Source organism: Notechis scutatus, chromosome Z (genome assembly GCF_049901735.1).
Source record: "Notechis scutatus isolate UNSWTSFEM ecotype Mainland chromosome Z, rNotScu1.2, whole genome shotgun sequence".
Classification (NCBI taxonomy): domain Eukaryota; kingdom Metazoa; phylum Chordata; class Lepidosauria; order Squamata; family Elapidae; genus Notechis; species Notechis scutatus.
Genome location: NC_142025.1, coordinates 66,571,952 through 66,589,249, shown reverse-complemented (window position 1 = coordinate 66,589,249; position 17,298 = coordinate 66,571,952). Strand labels below are relative to the sequence as shown.

The window sequence follows — 17,298 nt, the reverse complement described above, 5'->3', positions numbered from 1 at the left end:
ACTGAAGCCCAACAGGAAGTTTGGCAGGGAAAGAAGGAGGGAGGGAAGAGTATCTTTGGGATTTGCCAGGAGAAATCGAGGAGGTGGATTTCCATCCTATCTCTGTCCTTCAAGGAGATGAAGGTGGGGAATGCATGCAAGGGGGTGCTAAGGATCTGTAGGATGATTCTCTTTCTCTTATGTTTGGATTAGAAGGTTTGCTTCTGCTTGAAGGACAAAATGGATAGTCAGTTCCCCTTTTAAAACTACTGGGAGTTGGGGGGAAGGAAGCTGCCCGGCCAGTCTGTATTCCTAAGGAACTGACAGAGGGAATGAGAATAAAGAAAACTTAAAAGAGGGGGATAGGTCCACGGGGGATGTTCGGGCAGCTGGAGCAAGAGGAGAGCGCCCAACAGTACAGGGGATGAGACCATGACCTGAAGCTCTGGGGCAGGAAGCAAAGCTAGCCCTGGGGCGGCGGGGGGGGAAAACGATGGCATCACCCTCCCACCACCGCTTCCACCCACCAAAGCCCAAATGTCTCACTGACTTGCAGGACGTTGTCGATGCAGCCGCCATCAGGCAAAATGATGCCCCTGCAGGAGGGCAGGCAGTTTTCATTGGCAGCGGGGTCTGTCTCACCACTGCTGCCACTGTTGTTGGAGACAGCGCTGACGAGAGATGTGCCACCGCCAGCGGGAACCATGGAAGCTATGGAGGCAGCTCCTCGCCCAAGAAGTAGCTGAAACACTGCCAAGTGGAGGAATGCGCTTGAACCGTTCCTCCACCCACTGGAAGGGCCACTTCACTACTGTCGCGCCACAATGTCCAGCAGGGACTCCGGCCTCTGCGTCTTGCCCAATGGCAGCACTCTGAATGTGGCATAAGCAGCAGCGAGGGCAGAAGGGAAAGCGGCGGCGGCGGAGGAAGTGGCAGGGTGGCCAACAAAGGTCCCGTGACACAAAGTGCCCCACCACCGCTGAGGCTGACATCCACACCAACCGCCACCCACCTGCTGACCTGGCCTGCAGCCAGCACCATACCCGGGTCTGCAGGAAAGGTGCTTGGCGGCAGTAGGGAGCTGTCCACAGTCCACCATGATCAGCCATTAGGAGTGGCTCTGGCTAGGCATGGCTGCCCGCGGGGTGCTCCTAACAGCAAGTTCCCCCCATTTTTAAAATAGGCCTAAATTTTGGGGGAGGGGCTTAATTTCACCTCATGTCTAGAAAACATGCTGGGCCTTCCTATTGGGGAGTGTATTGTTGGAGAAACACAGTAGATTGATTCATTGATTTATATAGTGAATAAATAGTATACTGAGTAAAAAAAAGAGTTATAGTGAATAGGTATCCATGATTAACATGAAAATTATAATTATTTTGGGTTATGAAAAGCATAAAGGTAGTTACCAAGCTAGCTATATCTTGAGTCAATATTAGGTCAATATAAAAGAAAGAAAAAAAGAATTACAAAAGTCGCGATACATCATGAGTTACAGGATGAATATGCATATATAATACTATATCAAATCCTGCAGATAACAGGGTTTATCTGTTATCTGCAGGGTTTGATATAGTATTGAGGGAGACATGCAGCTGAATTATAATGGATTTATCACCTAACCTCTGCTATAGTTGTCAATCAAATCATCTATAATCTTTAAGCCTGATCTCACACAACTGCAACTTCCAATTTTACTGCTAGGTTCTTCATTGACTCTGCTTGTTAGAATTCAGCTGTGAAAAATACAAATGGCTATAATGCTGCCACCTAATCTTACAATAATCCTGCTAGCAACCGAATCTTGATCATGTGACCATGTGATACTGCACTAGTTGTTTAACTGCAAGGATCAGTTGTAAAGTTACTTTTTCAACATTATAGAAAATTTGAATGGTGGCTAAACATGGCAGTCATTAAGCAAGGACTATTTGTATAAGTATTTGAATATGTGTAGCTATCTCAGATCTCAATTCTTTAGTCAGTGGATGGTTTACTTATATTTGCCTTAAGCATATATATATAGTATGCATCAAAGCCTTTTTATTTAAATTTATACTTTTGTTTTGAATAGATGCTATTAATTTTCCCATTATTGCAGGTTTTCCCAAGTTTAAGTTCCCAGACAGATAACATTAGTAACGTATTTATTTTCCTAATTTGTACACAAAAGACCCAAACTTGTGTAATGCTTAAGGCCCACACTAGAAAACAGAAGTCTGTGAGTTCTAGTCCTGTCATAGACATGAAAGCCAGCTGAGTAATGGTGGTAGATCAGTCACTCTCAGCCTAAGTTACATTCCAGGCTTCTTGTTGTAGGGAAAATAAGAAGAGGAAAGAGAATTTGGTATATTCACTACATAAACAAACAAAAAAAGGATTTAAAAAAATCTAAATGTATCTTATTGCTATAAAAATGTATTGTATAAATTGAGATTTTTCTTTGTTGATATATTTTTGCTGTTTTCGCTAGAAAAAGTAAATGATTTTATTTCAAATTTGATTTCTAACTGTTTCTGGATAAACTTGAGTGTTTCTTTTGAGTATTTTTACATTTTTACCACATGATTAAAAATAAATTCTATTTCATGGCATTTCCAGTAGTATTAAATTAGATTAATTGTCTGTCTTGGCAATTATTTGCAAGTTTTATACCATCTGTAAAATATTTATACCAGTTTTAAGTTACAACTGAGTACATTTTACAGATTTATCCCATAATTCCTCCTATTGTTGTGTTGTAATTGTTTTGTTTTTAGTTTTGTATCCATTTTATGATGCTACTTTTTATCTGTTCTGTCTCCAACATTCATTTCTTTCAATTAGCTTGCATGGCTGATTCTGAAGCTGCATATGGCTGACTCCACATCTACCTAAGTTTCCCTGAAAATATGATCCAGTCTTATATATTTGGGGGGCTCCAAAATAAGCATTAGGGCTTACTTTGGGGGGATGTCTTATTTTTTTCATGTTTAGGAGGTGGTGAGTGCTGCTGCTGAGTCTGGTGCTCCTGCTGCTGGCCTATCAGGGCTCCTGCATTGCAGGGCACTGCAGCTCTTGTGCCAGCTATGTGAGCTGGGCTTGGGACTGCCCATGGTTGCCTTCAACCTCTACTTCAACTGTGACTGCTCTGCTGCTACCATCTCACCTTCTACACAGCCTGTCCCATCTGGTGGGCCAGTGCCACCACAAGATGAGGTAGGCAGGAGGCGGGGGTTGAGCTGTCTCCCTCAGCTTGCCAGACACCCAACAAAGCTGGGCAGGGGAGGGGAGGGGAGGACTGCGCAGCCTGTGGGATTCATGGGGTACTGTAATGGAGTAGCAGCCTAGGTTTGACAGAGGGCAGGGAAGAAGGTGAAGTGGCGGCAGCAGAGTAGCGGCAGTGAGGTAGAGGTTGAAGACAGACATTGGCAGTCCCATATCTGCCTCACACAGCCGGCACGAGAGCTGCAGTGCCAACCAGGTCTAGAGCTTGAAGAGCACCAGGCTTAGTCCTAGCCCAGGTCCTGCATTACCGAATACGTGTGCAGCTGGCGCTCAGCAGCCCAAAGGCGACAGAGGATGTGGCGGCATGGCTCTACCAGTGACTGCTGATGAAGGCCAGTAGGGGAGGGGATCCTGTTAGGAATGATAGTCACCTAATAGTTGGGTTGGCAATATATAAACCAGGATAGTTATTTAATACTGTTGTATCTTTAAGAGGATGCTGTAATTGTGATTGGCTGAGGTTCCTCCAACGGCCATAAGATGGAGCCAGAAACCTGGTTTGTTCTCTTCTTGCATTTTCCCTATTGCCTTTTGCCTGAACATCGTTCTGCTTGGATTGCTGTGAGTCTTGCAACTGTTAGCAAACTCCGTTTACTGAACTTTGTTTATGATACTGGACTTCGTTTTTGGATTATCCCTGGACTGATTGTATTGAATACTACCTGCTTTAACCGTGTATGATTTGGACTGTTTGTTGGACTTGTTTACCCGTTTACTGGAAGTAAACCTACATTTTACTATTCAGTGTACCTGTATGCTGGTTGTGTGTTATTCAACACCACCCTCACTATGTTTCCCTAAGTGCATTCATTCTCCTAATGGGGAATACCTTAACACTGGTTATGGGCCCAGTTCATACCAGACTCAGATAACTGAGAATTAGTATGAATACGCAGTACCATATACAGACAGCTGTTTACTGTTTAATTGTGGGTTACTGTTCTGGTAAAGATGGCACAAAACCCGTCAACAAGTCTATCACTGATAACCCGGTTGGATGGAACAAACTATGCTTCCTGGTCTATGAAGTGCAGCCTACTTCTGCCTAGGAAAGGGTTATGAGCTGCAGTTCAGGATCCCCCGGATGTAAATGCTTGGGATCCAAATAATGAGGATCATGCCAAAAAGTTAGCTGACTTTAAACTGAACAACAAATGAGCTCTTTGTATAATTGGACACTGAGTGACCAGCAGCTAGTCCATATTCGTGGAGAAGAGTCTGCTGCTAGGTGTTGGGAGAATTTGAAGAGGATTTATGTTAGTGACAGTGTAGGTGCACACATACATCTTACACATAAACTGTTTCGAGCACGTCTTCTGAAAGGTGGAGATATGTTAGCTCATTTGAACTTTATGAAAAGAACTTTTCAAGAGCTACATGAAAAGGAACTGATTTTTTCAGAGCTGCATCAGGTTTACATCATTCTTTCCTCATTGGATGAAAGTTATGATGATTATGTATCTTCACTGGAAGTCCTGACCAGAAATGAACTGACATTGACTGACATAATGGGACGATTGTTAGAAGAGGCAAGAAGAAGGCAAGATAGAGACCAACTGAGAGAGAAACAACCACAAGAAGAGGATTTGTTTTCAACTGCCTATACTGTTAGGAAATGTCTTTCTTGTGGGGCTAAGGGACATATAGCTAGATTCTGTAAGAAGGGAAAATGACAGAATACTGATAATCACCAGAAGGCTAAGAAGAATGTTAATTTAGCTATGTCTAGCAATTCAACTGTAAACTATGATTTATGGGTAGTTGATAGTGGAGCATCGCAGTGCATTACTAGAAATAGAGAGAGGTTTGTAAAGATGTCCACGAGTACGCAACATGTATCATTGGCAAATGGATGGAAGATTAAGGCTTCAGGTGAAGGTACTGCATATTGTTTATGTGTAAAAGAGCATTTACTTATATGTACCTAAACTGAAATTTAATTTGCTATCAGTATGGGCTTTAGTTAATCTTGGTTATGTAGTAACCTTTAGGGGAGATAACTATATAATAGAGAAAGAGGGTAAAAGTGTTACTGCTACTTCAGAGAATGATTTATATGTTATACATGATGACCAGTTGCAGATGGCTAACTCTGTTTATAACAATGTTAAGCCACATGATAAATGTATACATTTACTGCATAGACTTCTGGGACACTTTAATTTCAAAATGCTGAAACAAACTGTTGAATTATCAGAGGGAGTAAAATTAAAACTGTAGCAAGTACTTAAACTGTAATGCCTGTAATCAGGAGAAAAGCAAGGTTACTCCAGCAAACAGACTGAATGGGTTTAAGACCAAAGAACCTTTAGAGGTTGTTTTGCTGACATAATTGGTCCTAAGAAACCCAATTTGGAAGGTGCCTGCTATGTTTTGATGAACCATTACTCACGGTACGGTTTCTGCTATCTAATGAAAAACAAAACAGAAACGTTCTAACATTTCTTTAATTGGTTAAGATTTGCAGAAAGGAAAATGAGACATAAGGTACTTACATTAGTAACTGACAACGGGATTGAGTTTATTAATAATAGATTCCAAAGGATGTTAAAATTAGTTGTGCACCTTACAGGCCACAACATAACTCATTTATAAAACGAAAGGGGCAAACGTTACAAGCCATGGCTCGCACTATGTTATCTGATTCAGATTTGCCTGAAACACTGTGGGGTGAAGCCATAATGTGTAGCAACCATGTGTTAAACAATGTGGTGAACACAACAGGTGAATTGCCATTCACTCATTGGCATGGCAGAAAACCAAATTTAAGTTATCTACACACATTTGGAACTCCAGCATAGGTGCATATTCTCTCACAAGACTGAAAGGGCAACATAGAGCTAGGAAATTATTTTTTGTAGGTTATGAAGCCAACCATAGATCATTTCGATTCTGGGATCTAGGCACAGCTAATATTTACTGCAGCACTAGTGCTAAATTTCTTGAGCACGTTGGGTGGCATAAACTAGAACAGGAATCCAACAATGATGTTGTTATCGACACCCAAGTAGTCACTAACAATGAGATAGTTAAATCATCAATAGCCATTAAAGAGGAAGAACAGGCACAGGAGGAGGTAGAAGACCAGGAGCAGGTGGAACAGGAGAGTCCACCAGTAAGCCCTGAGTTGCCTAGACATTCAACCCGTATAACACAACCACTAGATAGATATCAGGCTACTATAGTATGCCAAGTAAATATCATTCCTACTAACTATAATGAACTGAAACTGTATCCTGCTAAGGAACAGGTTGCTTGGCAGGAAGCAATGGATAAGGAACTGAAATCCTTACAAAGGTTGGAGGTATATGAAAATGTCAGGTTACCACCAAGTGAGCATGCCATAGGGTGTAAGTGGATTTATAAAATTAAGACAGGTGTAGATGGGACTGGTACCCATAAATCCAGATTAGTAGCACAAGGGTTCGATCAGTCAGCCAATGACTATGACGAGGTGTTTGTACCTAGTCTGAAGGCTACCACATTATGAGCAGCATTAGTGTGGGCAGCTAAGAAGAAATATACAATAAACCATTTGGATGTAGAGACGGTATATCTTCACGCACCGTTGCAACATACTATATATTTAAAGAAGCCTTTGGAGATAAAAACTGATAACAAAACTGATTGCTGGAGATTAAAAAAGAGTCTTTATGGCTTGAAGCAATCAGGCTATGAATGGAACCAATGCATAGTGAAGGAATTACCAAAGATAGGTTTTGTAGCTGGCATGTCTGGTCCATGTTTATTCAAAAAAGAAAGTGATGGTATAGTTTCATTGTTGCTATTGTTCACTGATGACATAGCATTAATTACTAAGACTGAGCAAGAAGCTACTGGGATTATTTCACTGTTAGAGAAGAAATTTACAATCAAACATTTAGGTGAAATTAAATAGTATCTTGGTTTGAAACTAGATAAAACTAAGGGAGGCTACCAAATCTCACAGGCAGATAAAATTAACCAGTTACTAAAGAACTTTAAAATGGAACTTTGTAAACCAGCTAAACCACCAATGAGCCAGGAGCTTAGCCACAGTGATGTGCAAAGTCCTGTTTTTGATAAAGATATTTATCAATCATTGATTGGTAGCTTATCCTATCTAAGTAATCGGTCTAGGCCAGACATAGCATAGTGTCAACCAATTAGCCAGGTTTAATGCTGAGCCTATTGAAAGGCACTGGCAAGCTGCTAAGCATGTGTTGAGATATCTTAAACAAACGATGCATTATGCAGTATATTTGGAGCCTAAGGATGAACTAAGTTTAACTGCATATGCCGATGCAAGTTTCGCTACAGACGTACCTACACGTAAATAAATGTCAGGTACTGTAGTGTTATTAGGAAAGGTGTTAGGTATAACATTGATACCAAATATGGTTTGGGTGAATAAATATATAAAACTTAGATATCATGGTTTAAGTGCTTATCACTTTAAGCACAATGCAGCAGGCAATTAGCCGATTAAGGGTGCGGTTAGAAGTTACAATATAAGGAAGCATTAGAAGCTGGAAAGCTGGCTGTAACTGTGTGCTACTGTAACTGTGTGCTGCTGCGACTAACTGTGTGTTACTGTGACTAACTGTGATTACTGACTGTGAGTGCCTGTGACTGAACTGTTATTGTTTGCTACTGTTTGCTGATTTACTGCGTAATTCTACTGAATATCCAGCGTTTGTTTCTCTGGAGAGTGAAACCGGAGGAGGAGAAGATATCTTTATCGGCTGATAAAGATATTGCAAGGACTCTTAACTTGGACTATACTAGTGAGTCTTACTGGATGGAAATACTGTGAATGACTTAATGGACTGAATGACAATGCTTAAACTCTAACTGGATTAAAAACTATTTAAACTAAAAACAGTGTTTTGTGTTCAGTGTGTGTATACTCTGGGGCCCTTCCACTCTCGTTTGGCTTCCTGGTTTGACTACTGCTGCAATACTCTTCTAGGGGTTAATCCACAAACCCTAACATTGGTTATGGGCCCAGCAGCATAGTCTAACTAACCAGGATATAGCAGAGAGAGTTGGTGTGAGTTGCACATTACTGTAAAAACAAACTGTTTTAATTAGTTTAAAATAGTCAAAATATCTGAAGAGTAATGGCACAAGTAAATTTGTCACAACTGTCCATGATATCCAGGCTGGATGGAACAAACTATGTTTCATGGTCAATGAAATGTAGTTTACTTCTACGCAGAGAAGGTTTGTGGGACATTATAGCAAACCCACCAGATGTGAGTAGCTGGGATCCTGCTAATGATGATGATAACGAAAAGTTACAAGACTTTAAACTGAAGAATGAGCAGGCTTTATGCATCATAGGACTGACTCTCTGTGATCAGCAGCTTGTCCATATTCGTGGAGAAGAAAATGCTGCAAACTGCTGGGAGAACCTCAGGAAGATTTATGTTCGGGACAGTGTAGGAGCACATATAAATCTTACACGGAAGCTTTTTCGAACGCATCTTCAGAGGAATGGAGATATGTTAGTTCATTTAAACTGTATGAAGAGCATTTTTCAAGATTTGCAAGAAAAAGAGCTTATATTTAATGAACTGCAACAAGTCTACATAATATTATCTTCATTAGATCAAAGCTATGATGACTATGTGACTTCGTTGGAAGTATTGCCAAAAGAAAGACTCTCATTAACCGAGATTACAGGCAGGCTACTAGAAGAAGCCAGAAGAAGGCGTGAGCGTGACGAGCTGAGAGAAGATAAGATAGAAGAGAAATTATCTTCAAAGCTTGAAAGAAACCAGCAAAGCAAAGTAAAGCACCTGGAAGAAGAGAATTTATCTTCAACGGCATACACAATTAAAAAGTGTTTTAATTGTGGAGGCAGAGGACATTTGGCAAGATTCTGCAAAAGAGAAAAAGCCAGAATGTAAAAAAGCCAAAGAAAGCATTTGAACTAGCCACGTTTAGCAACTCTGATGTGAAGAATAATCTATGGGTGGTTGACAGTGGCGCATCCCACTGCATCACAAGAGATAAGACAAAATTTATAAAAATGTCTAAAAGCTCTCAACATATATCTCTTGCCAACGGCTGGAACCTGAATGCGAAAGGTGAAGGTTTTGCACGTTGTCCGTACATAAACCAGGATATAAAAATGTTGTATGTACCGCAACTAAAGTTTAATTTGCTTTCAGTAAGGGTATTAGATAAATTAGGTTATGTAATTACTTTTAAGGATAATAATTGCATAATTGAAAAAGATAACAAAAGGGTAACTGCAGCTTTAAATGGAACATTATATGTCTTAGATAATAGTAAGAAAGGGGAGGCTCAGACTGTATTTAATAATATAAAGCCTCATGAAGAATGTATCCATTTATTGCATAGGCGTTTGGGGCATGTAAATTTTAAAATGCTAAAACGTACAGTTGAGTTATCTGAAGGAATAAGGTTAAAATCTTGTGATAAATATTTGCGTTGTAATGTTTGCTGTGAAGATAAGAGCAAAGTATTGCCTGCAAATAGGTTAAATGGTTTCAAAACAAAAGAGCCTTTAGAAGTAGTATTTGCAGACATAATAGGTCCAAAGAAACCCAGTATGGGGGGTGCTAGATATATACTGAGCATTATGGACCATTATTCTAGATATGGATTTTGCTATTTAATGAAAAGCAAAACTGAAACATATCAACATTTTTTCAATTGGCTTAGGTTTGCTGAAAGAAAGTCTAAACGTCAATTGATAACCCTGGTGACAGATAATGGTGCACGGAATTTATTAATAACAAATTCCAGAACAGACTTAAGGTAGCTGGAATAGAGCATAAGAAGTCTGCTCCATACAGGCCAGAACATAACGCTTTTATTGAAAGAAGAGGCCAAACACTACAGGCAATGGTTAGAACAATGTTGAATGATTCTGGGTTACCTGATTCTTGTGTGGGGAGGCTACAATGTGTGCTAATAACATATTGAACAACGTTGTTAATACAACAACAGGTGAAATTCCATTCACCAGATGGCATGGCAGGAAACCTGATCTAAGTTACCTGCACACATTTGGTGCACCAGCATGGGTGCATATTCCTGCACAACTCAGAAAAAAGGGCAACATAGAGCTAAAAGATTTTTCTTCGTTGGTTATCAGGCAAACCATAGGGCATATAGATTTTGGGAGAAAGGCACATCTAAAGTGTTATGTAGTGCTAGTGCCCAATTTCTAGAACATGAAGGATGGGAGAAATTAGAACAGGATGCCAATAAAGATGTAATTATTGAATCCTATAGAAATCCCATTAGTTATCCCTGTAACTTTAAAAATAAAGTAAAGAGACAAATACAGGATGAAATAGTGCCCATAAAGGAAGAAACAGATTCAATAGCTGAACAGGATGAGGAAGATGAACAGGTAGTAGTTCAACAAAGTCCTCCTGTAAGCCCTGTAATTCCCAGAAGAACTACACGTATATCTAGACCGCCTGATAGGTACCAGGCTAACACAGTGTGCCAGATTAATCAAGTTCCTAATTCTGTTGAAGAAATTAAAAAGTATCCTAATAAGGAAAAAGAAAAAATGGTATGCAGCAATGAATAAGGAACTGAATTCATTAAGTGATATGAAGGTGTATGAAAATGCCAAATTACCTGTAGGAAAGAAATCCATTGGCTGCAAATGGATATTTAAGGTAAAAATAGATAAAGATGGTAATTTAATCCATAAGGCAAGGTTAGTAGCCCAAGGTTTTAGGCAGAATGCTAATGACTATGATGAGGTGTTTGCACCTAGTCTTAAGGCAGCAACCTTGAGGGCAGCTTTAGTGTGGGCAGCTAGTAAAAACTATATAGTTAACCATTTAGATGTGGAAACTGCTTACTTGCACGCCCCATTAAAACATATTATTTATATGAAAAAACCTGTTGGTATTAAAAGTGAAAATAAGGATAATAATGATTGTTGGTTGTTAAAGAAAAGCCTCTATGGTCTTAAACAATCAGGCTATGAATGGAACCAGTATATTGTAAAGGAACTAGACAATATAGGATTTAAAGCTGGTTTAGCCGATCCATGTCTGTTTAAGAGGGAGACAAATGGGAAAGTATCATTATTATTACTATTCACAGATGACATTGCATTGATAACTGAAACTAATGATGAAGCAAATAAAATAATAACATCATTAGGAAAGAGAATAAAGATCAAGCAATTAGGGGAGATAAAGAAGTATCTCGGTTTGAATATAAAGAAAACAAGGAAAGGTTTTAAGATATCTCAGGAAGATAAGATAAGCAAATTGCTAAAGATTACAAGATGGAGCTTTGTAAGCCAGCTAAGACTCCAATGAGTCAGGATTTTAGCAACACTGATGAACAAAGCCCTGAGTTTGATAAGATGATTTATCAATCTTTAATTGGTAGTTTGAGTTATATTAGTAATTGGTCTAGACCAGATATATCGTACTGCGTGAATCAGTTGGCTAGATTCAATTCTGCACCATGTGAAAGACACTGGATAGCAGCTAAGAGGATATTAAGATATCTTAAAAAGACAATGAATTATTCATTGTATTTAGAACCAAAGGGTGATTTAATTTTGAGTGCTTATGCAGATGCTAGCTTTGCATCAGAAAGAGACACTAGAAAGTCGACTTCAGGAACAGCCATAATGCTGGGTAAGACATTAATAGGCTGGAAGTCAATAAGACAACAGCATATAAGTTTGTCTACTATGGAGGCAGAATTCTCCTGTTTATCATTGTTATGTACAGAATTAATAATGTATAAACAAATGTTAATTGATATAGGTATAACTGTAGATTATCCTATAATTATACATGAAGATAATCAGGCAGCAATTCAAATGGCCACAAATATTGGAGTAAAAACAAGGGAGCAAGCATACAGATCTAAGATACCTAAACGTGAGACAATCTGTAAGAAGTAAGATGATTCAGCTAGAGTACTGTATGTCGGATGACAATTTAGCTGATAATTTTACTAAAGCCCAAGGTGCCAGTAAGCACCAGGAGAGTTGTGAAAAATATGGGATTAGATTGTAAAGATATTATATATTTATTTCACCCAAAAGGGGAGTATGTTAGGTATAACATTGATACCAAATATGGTTTGGGTGAATAAATATATAAAACTTAGATATCATGGTTTAAGTGCTTATCACTTTAAGCACAATGCAGCAGGCAATTAGCCGATTAAGGGTGCGGTTAGAAGTTACAATATAAGGAAGCATTAGAAGCTGGAAAGCTGGCTGTAACTGTGTGCTACTGTAACTGTGTGCTGCTGCGACTAACTGTGTGTTACTGTGACTAACTGTGATTACTGACTGTGAGTGCCTGTGACTGAACTGTTATTGTTTGCTACTGTTTGCTGATTTACTGCGTAATTCTACTGAATATCCAGCGTTTGTTTCTCTGGAGAGTGAAACCGGAGGAGGAGAAGATATCTTTATCGGCTGATAAAGATATTGCAAGGACTCTTAACTTGGACTATACTAGTGAGTCTTACTGGATGGAAATACTGTGAATGACTTAATGGACTGAATGACAATGCTTAAACTCTAACTGGATTAAAAACTATTTAAACTACAAACAGTGTTTTGTGTTCAGTGTGTGTATACTCTGGGGCCCTTCCACTCTCGTTTGGCTTCCTGGTTTGACTACTGCTGCAATACTCTTCTAGGGGTTAATCCACAAACCCTAACAAAAGGTGTTAATTGGATGGCGGTCTATTCGACAAAAACATCTAAGCTTATAAACAAGGCTGAATTCTCATGTTTGTCTCTATTATGTACAGACTTAGTATGTTATAAACAACTAATGATAGACATGGGAATTAATGTAAATGAACCTATTGTTGTATATGAAGACAACCAATCAGCAATTCAGATGGCTTCCAATCTCGCCATAAAGACAAGATCAAAACACACTGATCTACGATATCTAAATGTGAGACAATGTGTTCAAAGTAAAATGATTATACTGGAGTATTGCATGTCAGAGAATATCATTGCAGATCATTTTACAAAAGCCCAAGGCACTGTAAAACATAAGGCTTGTTGTGAGGAATATGGACTTAAACTGTAAGGGTTTATATACTGTCCTCCCCAAAGGGGAGAATGTTAGGAATGATAGTTACCTAACAGTTGGGTTGGCAATACATAAACCAGGATAGTTATTTAATACTGTTGTATCTTTAAGAGAATGCTGTAATTGTGATTGGCTGAGGTTCCTCCAATGGCCATAAGATGGAGCCAGAAACCTGGTTTGTTCTCTTCTTGCATTTTCCCTATTGCCTTTTGCCTGAACGTCGTTCTGCTTGGATTGCTGTGAGTCTTGCAAACTGTTAGCAAACTCCGTTTACTGAACTTTGTTTATGATACTGGACTTCGTTTTTGGATTATCCCTGGACTGATTGTATTGAATACTACCTGCTTTAACCGTGTATGATTTGGATTGTTTGTTGGACTTTGTTTACCCGTTTACTGGAAGTAAATCTACATTTTACTATTCAGTGTATCTGTATGCTGGTTGTGTATTATTCAACACCATTCTCAGTACGTTTCCCCGAGTGCACTCATTCTCCTAATGGGGAATACCTTAACAGATCCAGAGGTCAGAGCTATCCAGGCAGGAGCAGCCCAGCAGGGCAGCTGAGATCAGCAGGGCCAGGAGGGCAAAGAGTCCCACGAAGCCAGCAGCAGCAGGTTCAGCGGGCTCAGCAGCCAGGCAGAGGCATAGTGGGGGAACATGATCCCAAGGCTGCATGGCCTTCTGCTCCATCACAGTCACAGGTAAGCCAACAGATAGCAGGACAGATTGACATCTGATTTAATGGAGGCAGGAAAATCTGATGCGCAGTGGCACCGGCAGCAAGCAGAAGCAGCCTGAGCAAGACTCAAGCTTCAGGCCTGACGGAGAGCAAATTGTTGTCACCGCCTGCTGTAGACCCACAAAGTGAGTTGTGGAAGAAAGGAGCTCTTGGCAGTGAGGTTGCCTCTGTGCCAAAGGCAGGCTGAGGCTGGCAAGAGTGTGCTGGAAACATGTTCAGGCGCCCGGAGAGAGAACGAGAGGCAGCTCCCAGCTTTAGCTGGCTCAGCTGATCCATGGTGCCACAAATAAGGGGCTGAGCTGGGTCCAGGTAAATCTCAAGGTGGTGCTTTACCTACATTGCCAATCCCGCTGCTATGCCAAGTCACACCATGCACCCCCTCCTATGCACAATTGGTGATTGGCAACAAGGCCTGGCCTCTGGGGTGACACTGGCAGGGAGGGAAGGGGCCGAGCCTTCAGGAGGTGACTGGGAAAGGGAAGGAGTCACCATGCTAAGCACCACCTCAGAGATCGATGTCCATGTTTGTGAGGGGATACATGGTTGGGCGGGTGGTTGTGAGCTGTTCCTGGCCCGGAGGGTGGGATGATAAGTTTTCTTCTCTAGCTTCATCGCCCCTTCCTTGGCCAGTGGGAGGGGGGTTTACAACTTTTGACTCAGGCCTTCAATTTATGTGAGCTTCTGAATCAGTATATCCAGAATGGAGGTAGAACACCCTCCTTTTAGTTACTTTTTTTTTTTGCAGTGTTGTATTTTCTGCCCTTGGGTCTGTGTTTGGGCAATTTACACATCTATCGTGCTCTCCCACTCTGTCCCAGCATCTCTCTGCTTGCCTGCAGTGTTGCCTGACATCAAAGGCCCCATGAGCTTGTTGCCTTCTGTGCTGGCCATGACCCCCCCATCCCGGATTGATGACAGGGCTTATAAACCCTCACTAGGGCTTATTTTTGGGGTAGGGCTTATAAATTAGATGCACACCTGAGAATTAGGCAAGGTTTATTTTTGGGATAGGTGTTATTTTCAGGGAAACACAGTACATGCACATGTACCTCTCTGTTTCATGGTTTCTCTCAAGATTTTTTTTTTCTGGGAAAAATGGGAAACAATCTGGGCACACTCTGCAATCCCAGTACCTCTAAATTTATTGGATTTCAGTTTCCATAATCCCATGTAAACATAGCACTCAAATTGGGAAAGGAATGTATGCAACAAATACATAAGGGGGAATGTTATAAAACATACAGTTTATAGCAGCAATCTTTAATAGTTGAAGGATAAGGTGCAAAAAACAATGGGAATCAGCTCTACAGTAGCTTTGGATTTTGATACCATTTTTAACTAACATGAATTAATTACAGGCAAATGTTGTTTGGATGATTACAGAATTTAATGACTGTGAGTGTATATGCACCTTATGAAGGAGGCAAATCACAGGAACTGTGCCAGAGAGGCACAGTATTAATTTATGAAGCACTGCTACACCTAACATAGCTGCAGAAGCAAACCAATGCTTATTAAAAAGTAAGACATAACCCTGAAAATACTCTTGATTATGGCTTTTGAAAACAACATCTACCCATATGCTTTTTGTCACTTATGAACAACTAATCTGGCATAACATTTTTTACATTCATGATCAATGATGGTAATTCATTTTTAAGCACCGTCTTGATGTTGGTTGCCTAATGTTACATATTATATGCCCTCTTCTGAAACTGGAGCATTCTGCCACTTGATTCCAAAATCAAATTTGTTACGGTCCATTGGCATTTCAGTGGCCCTGAGACATATTTATATGATACCTAACATTTACACTTTAAAATATACATATAATGCTGAATTCATTCTTAATGGGTTTCATTTTCTGAATAGGTTGCATAGTAGTCTTCTCACTATCTTCATTTCTACACCCTACCCAACTTTCATTTGATTTTGAGGGATTTTGCAGCCCAGATTGGTTCAACCAAATTACTGAAGAATGTCTTTATTCCCTACATACCACCCAATAGCTTATCTATTTCATTCTTTTCAGATAGACTGGGAGCCCTTTACCTTCATGTTACTAAAGATGCATAACTGAAGAAAACATTCATGGAAATTAATGATGACTAAGATTTACTTAGTTCTTAGACCAGACGAGAGATGCATTACTTTTTTAAAAAAACAAACAAATCTCTATTTTGCATTATGATTGTCTGCATTATGGTTGTAACCAAGCAGTACCAGAATGTGTTTTGGTAAGCACATTTCATAGAAGGAAATTCCCACTTAAAAGCCACAACCTGATATACTGGTTTTAGAACAATCACTAATTTGTTATATGGACATTTGCCCTGAAACTAGCTCTAAAATTAAGAAGAATGTGCCTTTCATAATTGATAGTTGTGGCATCTGCTCTGCATAGATTCTAAAGCTACTTCCCTCTGCCTCAACACATTTTTACAGATTGATCTTGACCCTAATTAGTTTATTATAATAATACATAGAGAGAGAGAAAGAGAGAGAGACACACACACACAAACATATACAGAGGGGGGAGGGAGAGACATATAGACTGTTATTTTCTAAATCCATACCAAAATCTATGGGTACTATAAACGTAATCTCTTCCTCCCCCAATATCTAAGCAGTGCAAAGACTGACAATATACATTATTTTTTAATTAAAGATCAAATATGCCAGTTAAATCACTCAGTAAATGATGTTTTGACATTATTTAGCATTAGCTAAAAAAGTTGACTTTTAAAAAGGAAGGAGGATTTTTTATGCATACTTTCTAATTGAAATCCAATGCCTCTGGAAGGTGCCAGGCAATGGAAATCTGATGTATACCAAATGAGTGATGGAACCTCTTCAACATTATTTAAGATTTTTATCAGCTGGTCTTCTTACCTTTCAGTGTTTCTTGTACAGTATGTGCAAAAATTGCTAATTTATGACTATTTTGATTCTTCACAGAATTTTCTCCAGTAGACAGCAATGGCACTAAATGCAAGTTAATCAGTATTAAATCATTCATTCCAATCTAGGAACAAACATAGGCAGCATTAAGATATTTTCAAGGCTCTGTTCACAAATACATCACAAATGAAAGAACTCTCCTGATTTCTCACCACTGTGCTGATCAATAACAATCATTTCTGATTTGCAAAGAGACACATACTTTTTTTAACCTCTTGAAATATTTTTATTGTTTTATATCATACATTTCCTTTCTATGTTGAGCTCTCTAGGTGTCCAAGATGT

At 39.6% G+C, this 17,298-nt stretch overlaps 1 protein-coding gene across 3 annotated transcripts in view; it reads right to left on the bottom strand.

Moving 5' to 3' along the window:
- Positions 1-17,298, bottom strand: part of EEPD1 (endonuclease/exonuclease/phosphatase family domain containing 1) — a 76,420-nt gene that overhangs the window by 6,879 nt on the left and 52,243 nt on the right. For all 3 annotated transcript variants that reach the window (XM_026674854.2, XM_026674857.2, XM_087947677.1), the window contains one exon: positions 16,945-17,077. In XM_026674854.2, coding sequence (XP_026530639.1) covers positions 16,945-17,077 — 133 coding nt within the window. The remainder of the gene's footprint in view (positions 1-16,944; positions 17,078-17,298) is intronic.